The sequence below is a fragment of the Leucopleurus acutus genome (genome assembly GCF_964270905.1).
Source record: "Leucopleurus acutus genome assembly, chromosome: 11".
Classification (NCBI taxonomy): Eukaryota; Metazoa; Chordata; class Mammalia; order Artiodactyla; family Delphinidae; genus Leucopleurus; species Leucopleurus acutus.
The window spans coordinates 73,394,256-73,412,705 of NC_139152.1; the positions used below are offsets into that span (position 1 = coordinate 73,394,256).

Consider the following 18,450-nt stretch of genomic DNA (forward strand, 5'->3'; position numbering starts at 1 on the left):
TGCGCCACCAGGGAAGCCGTATCCTGGAGTCTTATACAAAGCAGATAATTAAGTTTGAAAATCTTACAGTAACCTTTTTTCTTCTTCTTTATTATTATTATTTTTTACAGCCCTGGCATCATTTTTAAGGTCCCTCCACCCCCTTCTGTATGCTGGCCTCTACTCCAGCTCCTGGGACCATGCTGCTGATAGGGGCTAACTCTTCTCTAGTCAGTTCAAAGTCAGCCCATCTTTCTCATTAAGAGGGCTAAGCCACACTGAGAAGGATAGTCTGTCAGCGTAAGAACTTCCTAAAGGAGCCCATTTTACAACTGAATTTTGTTATGGAAATTGTTACCTTGATAATGCTGGAGTAACTTGTTCACTCTTATATCCCAGATTTTCACGGTATGATCAGAACCTGCTGAAGCTATGCATGTACCACTAGGGTTAAAATCCACAAAATTTGCAAACCTAGGAGGAAAGAATAAGATGGTCTAATATTTTGATTTCTCTTTACTCTCATTTCTTTATTTGAATTGTAATAATTAAATGTCTCCGTATCAAACTAACCCATATAAATGCAAAAAGAGAATGGACTTACCCTACAAAATCTGAGAAGTTATTAACACATTGCTTATTTGTGGTATCCCAGATTTTAATAGTTTTATCCTCACTACATGATACAATTAGTCTTCCATCAGGTGAAAACCTGGAAAGCATAAGAAAGATAATTGTTCTGGAAGGCTCCTGACAATCACCCCCACCCCCACCATGACATACACATGACATGCATGTACATATTAAATACCCTAGGCCAGTGTTAGCACACCACGCAGCAAACTCCTATTCTGCTACCAACACCTTTTCCAACTAAAAATAAGCACAACGAATGACACTGATAGACCATTAAAAAGATGAAAATATACTATATAGATTAACTGAGAGTCTTTTAACCTTTTATTCTTTTATATTTAAATAATTTAGTTTCAAGGTAGTTTCTGTCTGAGGTCTGCACTGCTTCCAAGCCAAGTACCTTGTTTTTTGGGTTTTTTTTGTTTTTTTTCTTTTTGTGGCCTGCGGGCCTCTCACTGTTGTGGCCTCTCCCTTTGCGGAGCACAGGGTCTGGACGTGCAGGCTCAGCAGCCATGGCTCATGGGCCCAGCCACTCTGCGGCACGTGGGATCCTCCCGGACCGGGGCACGAACCCGTGTCCCCTGCATCAGCAGGCGGACTCTCACTGCGCCACCAGGGAAGCCCCAAGTACCTTGTTTTTTAAAAGTATTCTCTATTTCTTTCTACTGTCATTTTCTGGTGTTATCCATATGACCCAAGAGAGCATCTATTACTCATCCTACCAACTCTACAGTGAGGCTTTTTGTAAGAAAAGAACTGGTGTGTTGAGAATTAAAATTGAATGCTATCATCAACAAAAGAATCAACTCCTCAAGCCTGTAACTTCCTGGATTGGGGAGGCCAGAGAGCTCCAACAGACTGAAAATAGGACAACTCATTTATACAAAACTGAAGTTCCTTCAGAGACACACCTATTATCCACATGCCCCGTTAAAAAACAAATGAGAAAATTCTCAGACATCTTGTCTACTGCTTTTATACTCTTTCCCTTTAAAATCCTTTCCAAGGTTATTTTTCTCTCTTAAGGGCCTTTTTAGAACGGAGATAGAAGATTGAAAAGAAAATGAATAATTTTAGACTATTAAGAAACTATGGAGCAGAAGCAAAAAGAACTACAATTGTGCAGCCTGTGGAACAAAAACCACATTCACAGAAAGACAGACAAGATAAAAGGCACAGGGCTATGTACCAGATGAAGGAACAAGATAAAACCCCAGAAAAACAACTAAATGAAGCGGAGATAGGGCAACCTTCCAGAAAAAGAATTCAGAATAATGATAGTGAAGATGATCCAGGACGTCGGAAAAAGAATGGAGGCAAAGATCGAGAAGATGCAAGAAATGTTTAACAAAGACCTAGAAGAATTAAAGAACAAACAGAGACGAACTATACAATAACTGAAATGAAAACTACACTAGAAGGAATCAATAGCAGAATAACTGAGGCAGAAGAACAGATGAGTGACCTGGAAGACAGAATGGTGGAATTCACTGCTGCGGAACAGAATAAAGAAAAAAGAATGAAAAGAAATGAAGACAGCCTAAGAGACCTCTGAGACAACATTAAACTCAACAACATTGGCAATACAGGGGTCCCAGAAGGAGAAGAGAGAGAGAAAGGACCCGAGAAAATATTTGAAGAGATTACAGTCGAAAACTTCCTTAACATGGGTAAGGAAATAGCCACCCAAGTCCAGGAAGCACAGAGAGTCCCATACAGGATAAACCCAAGGAGAAACACATTGAGACACATAGTAATCAAACTGGCAAAAATTAAAGACAAAGAAAAATTATTGAAAGCAGCAAGGGAAAAATGACAAATACCATAGAAGGGAACTCCCATAAGGTTAACAGCTGATTTCTCAGCAGAAACTCTACAAGCCAGAAAGGAGTGGTATGATATACTTTACGTGATGAAAGGGAAGAACCTACAACCAAGTTACTCTGCCATGCAAGGATCTCATTCAGATTCGATGGAGAAATCAAAAGCTTTACACACAAGCAAAAGCTAAGAGAATTCAACACCACCAAACCAGCTCCACAACAAATGCTAAAGGAACTTCTAAGTAGGAAACACAAGAGAATAAAAGGACCTACAAAAGCAAACCCAAAACAATTAAGAAAATGGTCATAGGAACATACATATTGATAATTACCTTAAACGTGAATGGATTAAATGCTCCAACCAAAAGACACAGGCTTGCCGAATGGATAGAAAAACAAGACCCATCTATGTGCTGTCTACAAGAGACCCACTTCAGACCTAGGGACACATACAGACTAAAGTGAGGGGATGGAAAAAGATATTCCATGCAAATGGAAATCAAAAGAAAGCTGGAGTAGCAATACTCGTATCAGATAAAATAGACTTTAAAATAAAGAATGTTACAAGAGACAAGGAAGGACACTACATAATGATCAAGGGATCAATCCAAGAAGAAGATATAACAATTATAAATATATATGCACTCAACATAGGAGCACCTCAATACATAAGGCAACTGCTAACAGCTATAAAAGAGGAAGTCGACAGTAACACAATAACTATGGGGGACTTTAACATCTCACTTACACCAATGGACAGATCATCCAAAATGAAAATAAATAAGGAAACAGAAGCTTTAAATGACACAATAGACCAGATAGATTTAATTGATATTTATAGGACATTCCATCCAAAAACAGCAGATTACACTTTCTTCTCAAGTGCGCACGGAACATTCTCCAGGATAGATCACATCTTGGGTCACAAATCAAGCCTCAGTAGATTTAAGAAAACTGAAATCATATCAAGCATCTTTTCTGACCACAACGCTATGAGATTAGAAATCAATTACAGGGAAAAAAATGTAAAACACACACACACGGAGGCTAAACAATACGTTACTAAATAACCAAGAGATCACCGAAGAAATCAAAGAGGAAATCAAAAAATACCTAGAGACAAATGACAATGAAAACATGATGACCCAAAACCTATGGGATGCAGCAAAAGCAGTCTAAGAGGGAAGTTTATAGCTATACAAGCCTACCTCAAGAAACAAGAAAACTCTCAAATAAACGATCTAACGTTACACCTAAAGGAACTAGAGAAAGAACAAACAAAACCCAAAGTTAGCAGAAGGAAAGAAATCATAAAGATCAGAGCAGAAATAAATGAAATAGAAACAAAGAAAACAATAGCAAAGATCAATAAAACTAAAAGCTGGTTCTTTGAGAAGATAAACAAAATTGATAAACCATTAGCCAGACTCATCAAGAAAAAGAGGGAGAGGACTCACATCAATAATATTAGAAATGAAAAAGAGGAAGCTACAACAGACACCGCAGAAATACAAAGCACCTTAATAGACTACTACAAGCAACTCTATGCCAATAAAAGGGACAACCTGGAAGAAATGGACAAATTCCTAGAAAGGTATAACCTTCCAAGACTGAACCAGGAAGAAATAGAAAATATGAACAGACCAATCACAAGTAATGAAATTGAAACTGTGATTAAAAATCTTCCAACAAACAAGAGTCCAGGACCAGATGGCTTCACAGGTGAATTCTGTCAAACATTTAGAGAAGAGCTAACACCCATCCTTCTCAAGCTCTTCCAACAAATTGTGGAGGAAGGAACACTCCCAAACTCATTCTATGAGGCCACCATCACCCTGATACCAAAACCAGACAAAGATACTACAAAAAAAGAAAATTACAGGCCAATATCATTGATGAATATAGATGCAAAAATCTTCAACAAAATACTAGCAAACAGAATCCAACAACACATTAAAAGGATCATACACCATGATCAAGTGGGATTTATCCCAGGGATGCAAGGATTCTTCAATATATGCAAATCAATCAACATGATACACCATATTAACAAATTGAAGAATAAAAAGCATATGATCATCTCAATAGATGCAGAAAAAGCTTTTGACAAAATTCAACACCCATTTATGATAAAAAGTCCTCAGAAAGTGGGCATAGAGGGAACCTACCTCAACACAGTAAAGGCCATGTACGACAAACCCACAGCAAACATCATTCTCAATGGTGAAAAACTGCAAGCCTTTCCTCTAAGATCAGGAACATGACAAGGATGTCCACTCTCACCACTATTATTCAACATAGTTTTGGAAGTTCTAGACACGGCAATCAGAGGAGAAAAAGAGATAAAAGGAATACAAATTGGAAAAGAAGAAGTCAAACTGTCACTCTTTGCAGATGACATGATACTATACATAGAGAATCCTAAAGATCCCACCAGAAAACTACTAGAGCTAATCAATGACTTTGGTAAAGTTGCAGGATACAAAATTAATGCACAGAAATCTCTTGCATTCCTATACACTAATGATGAAAAATCTGAAAGAGAAATTAAGGAAACACTCTCATTTACCACTGCAACAAAAAGAATAAAATACCTAGGAATAAACCTACCTAGGGAGACAAAAGACCTGTATGCAGAAAACTGTAAGACACTGATGAAAGAAATTAAAGATGATACCAACAGATGGAGAGATATACCATGTTCTTGGATTGGAAGAATCAATATTGTGAAAATGACTCCACTACTCAAAGCAACTGCAGATTCAATGCAATCCCTATCAAATTACCAATGGCATTTTTTAGGGAACTAGAACAAAAAATCTTAAAATTTGTATGGAGACACAAAAGACCCCGAATAGCAAAAGCAGTATTGAGGGAAAAAAACGGAGCTGGAGGAATCAGACTCCCTGACTTCAGACTATACAACAAAGCTACAGTAATCAAGACAATATGGTACTGGCACAAAAGCTGGAACATAGATCAATGGAACAAGATAGAAAACCCAGAGATAAACCCATGCACCTATGGTCAACGAATCTATGACAAAGGAGGCAAGGATATACAATGGAGAAAAGACAGTCTCTTCAATAAGTGGTGCTGGGAAAACTGGACAGCTGCATGTAAAAGAATGAAATTAGAACACTTCCTAATACCATACACAAAAATAAACTCAAAATGGATTAGAGACCTAAATGTAAGACTGGACACTATAAAACTCTTAGAGGAAAACATAGGAGGAACACTCTTTGACATAAATCACAGCAAGATCTTTTGTGATCCACCTCCTTGAGTAACGGAAATAAAACCAAAAATAAACAAATAGGACCTAATGAAACTTCAAAGATTTCGCACAGCAAAGAAAACCATAAACAAGACGAAAAGACAACCCTCGGAATGGGAGAAAATATTTGCAAACGAAGCAACAGACAAAGGATTAATCTCCAAAATATATAAACAGCTCATGAAGCTCAATACTAAAACAACAAACAACCCAATCCAAAAATGGGCAGAAGACCTAAATAGACATTTCTCCAAAGAAGACATACAGATGGCCAAGAAGTACATGAAAAGCTGCTCAACATCACTAATTATTAGAGAAATGCAAATCAAAACTACAATGAGGTATCACCTCACACCAGTTAGAATGGGCATCATCAGAAAATCTACAAACAGCAAATCCTGGAGAGGGTGTGGAGAAAAGGGAACCCTCTTGCACTGTTGGTGGGAATGTAAGTTGATACAGCCACTATGGAGAACAGTATGGAGGTTCCTTAAAAAACTAAAAATAGAATTACCATATGATCCAGCAATCCCACTACTGGGCATATACCCAGAGAAAACCATCATTCAAAGACACACGCACCCCAACGTTCACTGCAGCACTACTTACAGTAGCCAGGACATGGAAGCAACCTAAATGCCCATCGACAGCCGAATGGATAAAGAAGATGTGGTACATATATACAATGGAATATTACTCAGCCACAAAAAGGAATGAAATTGGGTCATTTGTTGAGACGTGGATGGATCTAGAGACTGTCATACAGAGTGAAGTAAGTCAGAAAGAGAAACACGAATATCGTATATTAATGCATATATGTGGAACCTAGAAAAATGGTACAGATGAACTGGTTTGCAGGGCAGAAATTGAGACACAGACATAGAGAAGAAACGTATGGACACCAAGGGGGGAAAGCAGCGGGGGTGGTGGTGGTGGTGGTCATGGTGGTGTGATGAATTGGGCGATTGAGATTGACATGTATACAGTGATGTGTATAAAATTGATGACTAATAAGGACCTGCTGTATAAAAAAAATAAATAAAATTCAAAAATTAAAAAAAACAAAGAAACTATGAACAGTAATTTTGCTATTAACATTTTAGCAATAACAAAAACCAGAAAAAGATTTAGGTCACAGACCGAGTATGTTCCAATTTTATTTGTAGTTTCCCTCTCTGCCCAGATTACTATAAAAGTGATTAACTAAGGGTGTGGGTTATAAGTGAAGGTTTTTCTTTTTGTTTTCTCACTGTCCCCTCCCCTGCCCCTCCCATTCTTAAGGTTGGCCGACAAATAATTCTTCCTAACAGAAGCTTTCAATCTGGAATTTATGAATTCACCATATTTTAAAAGCAACATAGATGCATAATTAAGTTCTATGTGAAATCGTTTTTGAAAATTCAAGAAAATAACCTTGCAAGGAAATATTTTCCACACTGGGCAGTTCAGCTTGATTTTATCATAATATTTTATTAATCTTTTCCTTTAGGAAAATATGTGAGGAAGATTCAAATATGAAAGACAGTTTTACAGAAATGCTCCAAATAGATGTAACTTATTTTGTATAGACACTGGGGAAGAAAAACCTATTCAGTATCCCCATGAAAATAAACTTTACATAGTAATTGTAAACCACTAATATAAGAAATCAAATTGTGTTTATTAATAAGCTCTCTTCTAAAAAATTATTTAATGTGAGCATTCTAAATGATAAGAATATTTCTAGGAGATGAGTTGATTCTGACATTTTAAGAAAGCAATGATGAAAAAAATGTAATAGAATGGAAGGATTAGGTTAAAAGCAAAGTACAAATATACTCATTCTATGATATTATTGGCCAAATACCACCACCACCACCACCATCATCATCATTACCCTGTCAACATTTACTGAGCATCTGTGTCCTAGAATGGTTCTTAACACTTTACCTGTAGCAACTCATTTAATCCTCAGAATAACCCTACGAAACAATTGCTATTGCCGGCCTCCATTTACAGATGAATAAACCAAGGCACATAAAGGGTCAGTAACTGCCAGTCACACAGCCAGGAAGATGTGAACTAGTCAGTCTGGCTCCAGCGCCAGATCTCTCAGCCACTCTGTTTACGTCTCTGACAGAAAGGAAAGTTTCTTTTACCGGCCAAAGTAGAGCACAGGAAGTTCTGTGTGGCTTGTGTAACCACAGAAAGTTCTAAAGTGGAGAAAAACCACAGGCAATGCTCTTAGGAGGCTATATCACTGGGCTCTGCCTGACAGGCTAACCACTAGGCAATCCTTTAATAAAAATCTCTGCGTCTGCTGCCATACCCGATCAGTGTCCTTGAGGAGTTTATGGGGAAGATAGTCATTCACTGGCTCATTCGAATATTTACTGAGCACCCGCCAGAACCAGGCACTGGTCACTGGCCTAGGTAATAGGAATACCACAGTGAAGAAGCCTGCTAAGACCCCTACTCTCATGAGGCTTTCATACTAGGAAGGAGGGAGGGCACACAAATAATATAATTTTAGATAATGGTAAGAACAGAGTTGGTAACAAAAAGGTGCCAATTAGTTACCAGAAGAAACAGGATTTTAAAGAAACTTGTGAATTAAGGAAAAGAAGGTATCTCGACCAGCCAGAAATTCATCCTAAGCAGGAGGGGCCATAGCCTGGGAGAAATTACCCCAGCACTAGAGAAATGAAGGGAATGTGAACCTCAGATAAGTGGGGAGTGGAGAAGCCGACTGGGATGAAAGAAGGCGGTGCCTGAGGGGGGCGTTTCTACCTCCCCCCTCTGCACGACCAAAGCAGGGGTCAGGCTTAGGTCCTCTCACTTGCTCTGGACACTGTGTATAATCCCCGCATAAACTCTCTGTTGGCTCTTTTCGCCTTTGGAGGGGTTGAAAGTGAGGATGGCGGTTTGTATCTTCTCCCTTTTTTTTTTTTTTTTTTCCCTCCGGTACGCGGGCCTTTCACTGTTGTGGCCTCTCCCATTGCGGAGCACAGGCTCCGGACACGCAGGCTCAGCAGCCATGGCTCACGGGCCCAGCTGCTCTGCGGCATGTGGGATCTTCCCGCACCAGGGCACAAACCCGTGTGCCCTGCATTGGCAGGTGGACTCTCAACCACTGCGCCACCAGGGAAGCCCCTCCCTTTTATTTTTAATTAGATACATCAGAAATAGGTTCGTGCCAATAAAACAGGCTTCTCTTTGCCCTGACTTTGATCAGGAAAGGATAGTCCTTTTTTTGTCAGGGCTCAAACAACATCTGATGGGGTTATTAATTTGAAGAATATTAAGAGGATATAAAATTTCTATCAAGACATAAAAAAAATTTCTAACACTCTAATTCAGTACCACCTAACCACCTTTTAAAACTTCCAGCAAGTGTGTCAAGAAGATGGATGTCACATTAGTCAACAGTGACTAATGGATCAGCAGACGTGAACTGTCTGTAAGGCATTTGCGAAGTTAACTACTTCCTATTCAAGCCTTTAAAATGTACTGGTACTCTTTGGAGAAAATGAGGAAATTCTTGAACTTTCTTCTGGAAAAACTGGTTCACATGTCCTTGAGAGTAGCCCAAGTTATGTAACAGGAGTTCTTTAACTTTGAATCTATGGAGTTCCTGAAACTATATATAAAATTGTATGTCCATAAGTACAGTCACTGAGTTATTCGTTCATTAGCGAGCCAAACATGTCCATGAACCCTGAGAAGTTTTAAAGTGTTTTCATAAGAAATCAAAATTTTCATTTGGCTATTTCTTATCATTAGACTAAATAGTCTACAAAAATACAATATATACATGCATGTATCAAATCACCACATTGTACACCTTACGCTTACACACAGTTATATATCAATTATATCTTCATAAAGCTGGTGCGGGAGGAACAAGGACACACAGCCCCCATCCCTGCCAGACACTCAACTGCATGGAGGAAGGGCTAAGCCTTCTGAGATGAGAGCTTGTGACTCAACCGTCAGCCCTCCAAACAGGAGGAGGACACAGAAGACTAATTTGAGAGTTAGATACGCCACATTTAGGAACTAGATATCGTCCCTGAGGACCAACCTGGACTCCAGGGGCTGAAGGATATCTATTTAGCATCCAATGTCAGCCACACTCACCAGCTCCACCTCTGGTGGGGGGGGAGGGGGGCAGGGTAAAAAAAAGAAAAGAAATTAAAAATAAGGGAGGATAGAAAGGGAATAGTGGGAGAGAAGGAAAAAATGAAGGAAATACAGAAAGCAAAATATTCTCCAAAAAAAAAACCAAAACCAAAACCCTACATTTTTGGCCCTCAGGGCTCTGAGACCAGAGTAGGCACTGTTCCATGTCCCTTAAGAAACAAATCATTAGTAAGTGGTACTCTGAAGCCAGCAGCTATTCAATAGGAGGGGAAAGCAGTAAAAAGCAGTGAAAATAAGACTACCCAGTCAGTGCAGAGTCCTGAATTCTAAAGCCAATTTTGCAACTGCCCAGCTATGTAACCTTGTGAAACTCATAACCACCCTGGCCACCATTTTCTATTTGGATAATGAGAAATTCTGGCTTGCATTCAGGCCTAAAACTTTCACAGACATTAAAAAAAAAAAAAAATTGGCAGTCTCAGAGTTTGCTTTGATGGGATTTTGGGTTTACATAGTGAAGGTGGAGTTCAAGGCAATAAGCAAAACGGTTATGCTTTTTAAGTGTTGGTCAGCATTAGAGGAGAAACTGTCTTTTGGTCGCAGTAACAGGATTCATTCCTATAACTGCTGAGAGACAAAAAGCAGATGAAAGAGACATAAGAAGATTTAAGTATGCCATGAAACATGTTAATTATTGCTGGGTCATTTACCATTTACACGCCCAGACTCCTCTCCCGGGATTTCCACCCATAAGTACAACTGCCTACTAAGCGTTTCCTCTTGGATATCCTGCAGGCACCTCTGACTCTGAACTTGTCCAAATCTGAACTCATTATCTTCCTCCCCAAACTGCTCCTCCAGCGTTTCTTTTCTCAGTAGATGGTTTCTCAAGACAGAAACCTAGGAGTCAAGTTTGATTCCTTTCTCCTCCACTTGCTGCCACGTTCCAATCCATTATCAGGCCCTTCCTCTTCCAACCATAACAGGCCCTGCTGACATTCCATTCTCCACAATCAATAAAAGTGATCTTTAAATCTTAAATAAATTTTTTCTGATTAAAACCTTTCGGTGGTTTCACATTTCCCTTGGGAAAAAGTGACACCCTTACCACTGTTTCCCGGGTCCTCCAGGATCTGCCCTCCTGTCTCTTCATCTCCATCACCTTACTCTTCCTGGCACCACACCCCTCTTCTCTCGGGTCTTTCTCTTGCCTCAGGTGTTCCCTCACATGCTGTTCCCTTCACTTCAAACACCGCTCCCTACTCTTTATCTAGTTTTTTTTTTTTAATTCATTTCATTTACTTATTTTTGGCTGCATTGGGTCTTCGTTGCCGTGCGTGGGCTTTCTCTAGTTGTGGCGAGCTGGAGCTACTCTTCGTTGCAATGCGTGGCCTTCTCATTGTGGTGGTTTCTCTTGTTGCGGAGTGCGGGCTCTAGGGTGCATGGGCTTCAGTAGTTGCAGCATGTGGGCTCAGTAGTTGTGGTTCACAGACTCTAGAGCACAGGCTCAGTAGCTGTGGCACATGAGCTTAGTTGCTCCGCGGCATGTGGGATCTTCTGGGACCAGGGCTCGAACCCGTGTCCCCTGCATTGGCAGGCAGATTCTTAACCACTGCGCCACCAGGGAAGCCCTCTTTATCTAGTTTTAAATACCTAAGGGGATTTTACTTATCCTTCTCTGCTCAGGGTCACTTCCTCAGGAAAAGCTTTCCTGAACTCCTCCCCCCAGTAGGTCTGCTCTCCAGTATGCATCTTAGAGTAGCTCACAGTCACACTTACAACCAATTATTCTGTTTGCTTCCCTAAGAGAATGTAAACTCTAAGAAGAGAGAAACAACATCTGTCTTATTCACTCACTGTTGTATCCCCAGGCACAGTATATGGTACTGAGTAGGTCCTCAGTAAATATGTAGGGCATTAAAAAACTTTTCAAGAGGATTTTCATCAGCCAATGAACGCTGATGTTTAAAATCTTTGCAATTATTTGTACAACATAAACGTACTTAATGCCATTGAACTGTATACTTGAAAGTGGTTAAATGGTAAATTTCATATTATATATAGTTTACTGCAATAAAGAAAAATCCTTGCAATTCAGATGATCAAAGGTCACTTGTAACACTACCAAACACTGAAAACTAAGGTCAGATTTTCCCCCTAAAATTAATGCTAGAAAGACAAAGTTGGAAAAGTCGTTCATCAGCCGCTACTTTTTTTTGCCTGAGGACACCTAAAGAAACATAAGTTATACCACAACACACATTATTTTTTAAAATACAGGATTATAACAATTTGAACTTTTAGAAAAATTCACCTGCCACTAAAAGTAAATATTTCTCAACCCGCATATGTAGATATTTCAAACGATACATGTTTTCTTCGTTACTCGTTAAAGACAAATTGCTTGTTTAAAAAAACTGGGAAATATAGTAAGTAAAAAAAGTCCACAGTGCAGCACCCAAACAAAATCATGTAATATTTTATGTATGTAGGTACTTTATCTTTTGTTCGTGTACAGATCTTTTATATTATAATCATGAGTTCTGAATTTTGCCCTTCTTACCCCACACATAAACATGTTTTTATGTAACTACTTACATATATTCACCTTTTAGTGGCTAAACAATAATCTAAATTTTTTTAACCAGTTTTCTTTATTTGGAAAACTTGGTTATTTCCAGTTTCTCATCATTATAAATTAAACTGAAAGCGGTATCTTTAAATACAAAGCTTTTCCTTTAAATACAAAAGAGTATTTATTTAGGATAGATTTACAGTTGTGGACTCACTGCAACAAAGACTCCTGATATATTTTGCAAATTGATTTCTAAAAAGACTAGAGTAATTTATATTTTTAAAGCATGAATATATCTCCCAATAGATGATATATCTTAAAAATAAGAAATATTTCTGTGAATCAAGATGTATGATCATAAACGATAGTTAGTCCAGAAAATATAGCTATCACCTCTTCTTACACCAATGGGCACCATCTCTGTGCCACATGGAGTAGGTCTGGACTCCAGGGACAAACTCATAATAAGTACTAGGCCCAGAGAGAGACACAGAATTTTAATTACTCAAGTCCATGGCACATTTAAAATTCAAATACTTAAGGGAGAAATAATTGCTCTGTTGATCCTCTATATTCATTTAAATATGCTGTCCATGCATTGGAAGGAAAAGCAGTATCACTTAGACCGTTTTTAATGTTTAGTTGTTTAATTTATCTACAATTTTTGTTAATGTGTGGTGTGCAATATAGATCCAACTTTAAATTTTTCCAAATAGAAACATAATTATCTTAACTACATCTAAAACAGCTATTTTAATATATTAAATAACTATTTAATATTATCTCTTTTTTTAACATCTTTATTGAAGTATAATTGCTTTACATGTTGTGTTAGTCTCTGCTGTATAACAAAGTGAATCAGCTATACATACACCTATATCCCCATATCCCCTCCCTCTTGCATATCCCTCCCACCCTTGGTCTCCCACCCCTCTAGGTGGTCACAAAGCACCGAGATGATCTCCCTGTGCTATGCGGCTGCTTCCCATTAGCTACCTGTTTTACATCTGGTAGTGTACATATGTCCATGCCACTCTCTCACTTCATCCCAGCTTCCCCTTCCCCCTCCCCGTGTCCTCAAGTCCATTCTCTACGTCTGCATCTTTATTTCTGTCCTGCCCCTAGGTTCTTGAGAACCATTTTTCTTTAGATTCCATATATATGTGTTAGCATACAGTATTTGTTTTTCTCTTTCTGACTTACTTCACTCTGTATGACAGACTCTTGGTCCATCCACCTCACTACAAATAACTCAATTTCGTTTCTTTTTATGGCTGAGTGATATTCCATTGTATATATGTGTCACATCTTCTTTATCCATTCATCTGTCGATGGACACTTAGGTTGCTTCCATGTCCTGGCTATTGTAAATAGAGCTTAGTAACTCTTTAATATTATCTTAACATTTTAAATAACTATTCATCCATTTCCCCACTGATTGGAAATGCCATCTTTATCAGAAAACATATATGGATCTGCATCTGAGCTTTCTATAACCTATTTTCCTAACGTGGTACCATGATCACCACACTTTAATTTCTATAGCTTTATACTGTGTTCTGAGAGCTGGTTAAACAAATTTCTTCCAATTTTTTCTGGTCATTTTTTTCTTGGCTATTTTCACACATTTAACTCATCTGTACAAACTCTGAAACTGGCTTGGCAGTTTCCACTAAATTCCTTCGGCAAAACTTCACGTTCCGGATAGGAGCAGTAATGATGATCAGACTTACTTCCCTACTATAAACAACCATACAACTCAGCAAAATACATGAAGCAATTGTTTTTAGGCACTGGACAAGAGACAGCACAGGGCTATGAAACTTGACAGACAGAAAACAAATGCGATAAACACAAAATCCATCCCAGATTTCTACCCAGGAGCATTTTCAGGCATGGCATAAGGACGCAGAGTCCAAGGAAACAGCTGCAGTCTCACTGAGCAGAGGAAATAGCAATTAGAATTCAGAACTGCTAAAGGGCTGGAATTTTGTGGGCAGGGTAGGTGAGAGGACCTGTGAAGAGCAGAAATCCCCCCAAATCTGCCGAGGAGTCTCACTGAGTCTTCGGTCAAATACAAACCTGATAATGCACAGGACAAGAAGGCTTGGCAGAGAACAACGGAGACTGTGAGCCAAAGCAAGATTCCTGAGGTTACACAGTACTGAGAGATGTTCAAGTTCTGAACCGATTTGGCTGAACACTCCAGGCATTCAGCTGAGGCCCTAGAAAGCCCACTAGTACTACAGCCCAAGAGTAAAGGCCACTCTGGATCCACCCTAAAGTCTAAATCCAACACCATCTGGCCAGGCCAGCAGAAAGTTAATTGTTTACCAAAACAAAACTCAACACTTTTCAGAAGATGATAGAGTAACTCATACTCTCAAACACTGAGCAATGTTTGTGCATACAACAAAAAACTTAAAAAATACAGAGAAGCAAAAAATTTTGATCAAGATATGACATAAATGCTAGAATTAACAGACAAGGACTTTAAAATTGTTATTATAAATATGTTCAAGGATTTAAAAGAAAAGATGGGCATAATGAGCAAACAAATGGAAAATCTCATCAGAGAAATGGATAAGCTTACAATAGATTGGACAGTGCAGGGAAAAAAATACCACTTAACTTGAAAACAGGCCAATAGAAACTATGCAAACTGAAGCACAAAGAGAAGAGAAGTTTGAGAAAATGAACAAAGCCTCAATAAATGATGGGACAATATCAAGTGGTCAAATGTGAATTTGGAGTTCCAGAAAAAGATGAGAAAAAAATTAGGGCAGAGAAATAATGTATGAAGAAAAGAGAAAAACTTTCTAAATATGATGAAAAAAGATCAATCCACAGATCCATGCAGTTCAATGAACCACAAGAAAAATATACAAAACCATACCCAGGTTCATCATGGTCAAATCACTAAAAACAGAAGATTAAGCAAAAAAAAATCTTAGAGCAGCAGAGAAAAAAAAGACACATTACATACAGGAGAATAACGATAAAAATGACTGTTGCTTTCATTTAAAAAAAAATGCAAACCAGAAGACAATGGAATGATATCTTTAAAGTGCTGAGAGAAAAATTATCCACTGAAATAAAATTCTACATCTCAGCAAAAATATCCTTTAAAAAGGAAAAACAAAAAGCTGACAGAATTCATCACCAGGAGTCCTGGGATACAAGAAACAGTAAATGAAGTTTTTTAGGGTGAAGAGAAATGATATTAGATGGAAACTTGGATCTACACAAAGGAAAAGAGTGCAGGAAAAGGTAAATATAAAAGCCTGTTTTGTTTCTTTAGAAGAAAATGGTTGCTGAATGTATTATGGGTATATATGATATGTAGAAGTAAAACTGTCAAGAGGTGGGTGAATGGAGATGTATTTTTTTAAGTTCTAACATTAGAACTTTTATAAGTTCTAACGTTATGTATAGAACAGCATAAAATTAATTCTAGACTATGATATGCTAAGGTTACCACTAAACAAAAATATAAGACCAAAAGTAAAGCTAAAAAGACAATAGAGGGACTTCCCTGGTGGCACAGTGGATAAGACTCCATGCTCCCAATGCAGGGGGCCCAGGTTCGGTCCCTGATGAGGGAACTAGAGCCCACATGCATGCCACAACTAAGGAGCCCACTAGCCGCAACTGAGGAGCCTGCCTGCCACAACTAAGACCCCAGGCAGCCAAATAAATAAATATTTTAAATAAATAAATAAAAAGACAATAGAGGAGATAAAATGGGATACTAAGAAATACTTGATTGATCCAAAAGAAAAGGAGTAAAAAGAAATAAACAAATAAGACAAATAGAAAACAAAGAGCAAGATGGTAGTGTTAAAATAAATCTAACCATAGGACTAGTTACATAAATTTAAGTGGACTAAGCACTCCAATTAAAAGGCAGAGATTTTCAGACACAAGCAATTAAAAATAAAGTTACCCTCTATAGTTAAGTACATAAAATGCATTCAAAGGTTAATAGTAGTTACCCATAGCAGCAACCCCAAACACTATGCACAAATGTGTGAAATGACTTTGGAACACAACCTAAAGGTGACTCCAGTAGAACTGCAAGGAGAAAAGGCTGGAGTGTGAGGGTAGTTAATAGCTGACATTATTTACATTCATTAACTTGTTCAGTTTTCAGGATGACTCTCTGAGGAAGGTACTCCTTTGTATCCATTTTATAAGGGAGCAGACTAAGGACCAGAGGAGTTATGTCACGTTTGCAGGATCACATGCTAGTGAAACCAATCAGCTCTACTGCACCACCTAAAAGATACTATGTCAACAGAGAGGAGGTGCCCAGGAACCACCCGAGGCAAGAGCAAGAGCAATCATACATCAGGGTGTCTCCAGCCTGGCCCAGGGAAGAGAGTACCTGACCAGCAGAACTGACTGTGCAGTTTCCTCGGCAGGTACGTATATGTGGAGGAGATAAGCCCATCTTACTACCCTAACCTGAAAAAACTATCCATCAGGATTTTTTTCAACAAACTTTCTTGCCTTAGTTCCAGGGCCCACTGAGCCCTTATTCTGACTTTGTTGACAGAGTTGAAGAAGGCCCTGACCGAGGCATGCAAATGCCCTAGCCCCTCTGAAGGTTAGCGCTGTCACTGTCAATAAATTGTAAATTTGGCTTCTGTTTCAGACTCTCCTACGTTTATTAAGCCTGACTTAGTTCCCCCCTGAGCCTCCTCACCTCGGGCCAAAACAGAACTTCTGATCCTTCAGACATTTAGAAGAAAGTCCTGGACTAGAAGGACCCCATCAAGGCGAAGCTCTCACAGGAAGTTGCACAAGCACTGAGAGGCCGGGCCTGAGTGGTCAGTTAGGCCCTCCCAACTCTCTTGGACTCCATCTGCATTAAGAGGAGTCAAGAAAAAAGATGGTAATAAATGTGTGAGAAAGAACTCATGTTGTCGAGCACATCTATGGAAAGCCGGCCAAAAGAGGAAATCTTTATTCATTAAATTTAGCCAAATTTGTTACCAAAGAACATTCCTCCAGAGAGGCCTCTGCAGAATTCCACAGGAATCACTCACTCCAAACAGTAAGAGAACAACTGATTGAAAAATCAATCCATCAATCAATCCCTCAGATCCACAAGGTACCAGCAAAATAAAGGCATTCCATTAAGACCAGGTGTGCAGAGTATAAAAATTATCAATCTGATCAAAAATAAAACAAAATGAAAAAGTAGTGAAGCCACTTAAATATTCCTCATGTATAACATGCATGTATAGTACTCCTGAATTTGGTATAAAAAAATCCACAAAAATGACTCTTTCCTGAAGAAGCCCATGAAAACTCCCACCAAAGCCACCTGCACATTAGCGGTCAACCTTTCATGGATTCATTCAACCCACATTTTTACACAACTCCTCTGAGCCTTCCTCACCCTATAACTAACACTCTGCAGTGTCTCTCACACTGTATCTGACTCTAAATTCAACACTCTCCCCCGATACCCACACCTTATTAGTTCTCCCACTTCAGTCAATGTCACCTTAATAGAGCTGCCTTCCCTGGCCACCATATGTAGAAGAGCACCTCCCATCCCCGTCACTCTCTGTCCTGTTACCCGCTACAGCACTTTTCTGCAGAGCACATATCACTAGTATATTTGGTTATTGTCTGTCTCCTTTTGATAGAAGGAGTTCCATGACAGTAGGAATTTTGTCTGATTTACTTTCTGCGGTATTTACAGAATTTACAATGGTCCCTGGCATGAGAATACACAATGAATAAAATACTTGTAATTCAAAGTCTAATAGGGAAGTGAGGCCTAAACTGGCAAACAGACCTCATTAACAGGGTAATGTGGTGGCATAAAGGAATCATAAGAGGCTCCGCCTGGGAGAGTTGGAAACACTTCTTAGAGGAAGAGATGCAAAGCAGGCTGGTGAAGGGAGGGTGGAATTGGGGGCATTCCAGGTATGGCAGGCAACATGTGAAGGGGCACAGAACACAACAGAGCATCGCACACTTGGGGAACCTTGTGTAGCTGCAATAAGGTGAATGGTGAA

At 38.9% G+C, this 18,450-nt stretch overlaps 1 protein-coding gene across 2 annotated transcripts in view; it reads right to left on the reverse strand.

Annotated features, from left to right (window-relative positions):
* Positions 1–18,450, reverse strand: part of POC1B (POC1 centriolar protein B) — a 107,289-nt gene that overhangs the window by 58,375 nt on the left and 30,464 nt on the right. For both annotated transcript variants that reach the window (XM_082850515.1, XM_082850516.1), the window contains 2 exons: positions 584–691; positions 338–453 (listed from right to left, as the gene is read on the reverse strand). In XM_082850515.1, the coding sequence (XP_082706641.1) occupies positions 338–453; positions 584–691 (224 nt within the window). The remainder of the gene's footprint in view (positions 1–337; positions 454–583; positions 692–18,450) is intronic.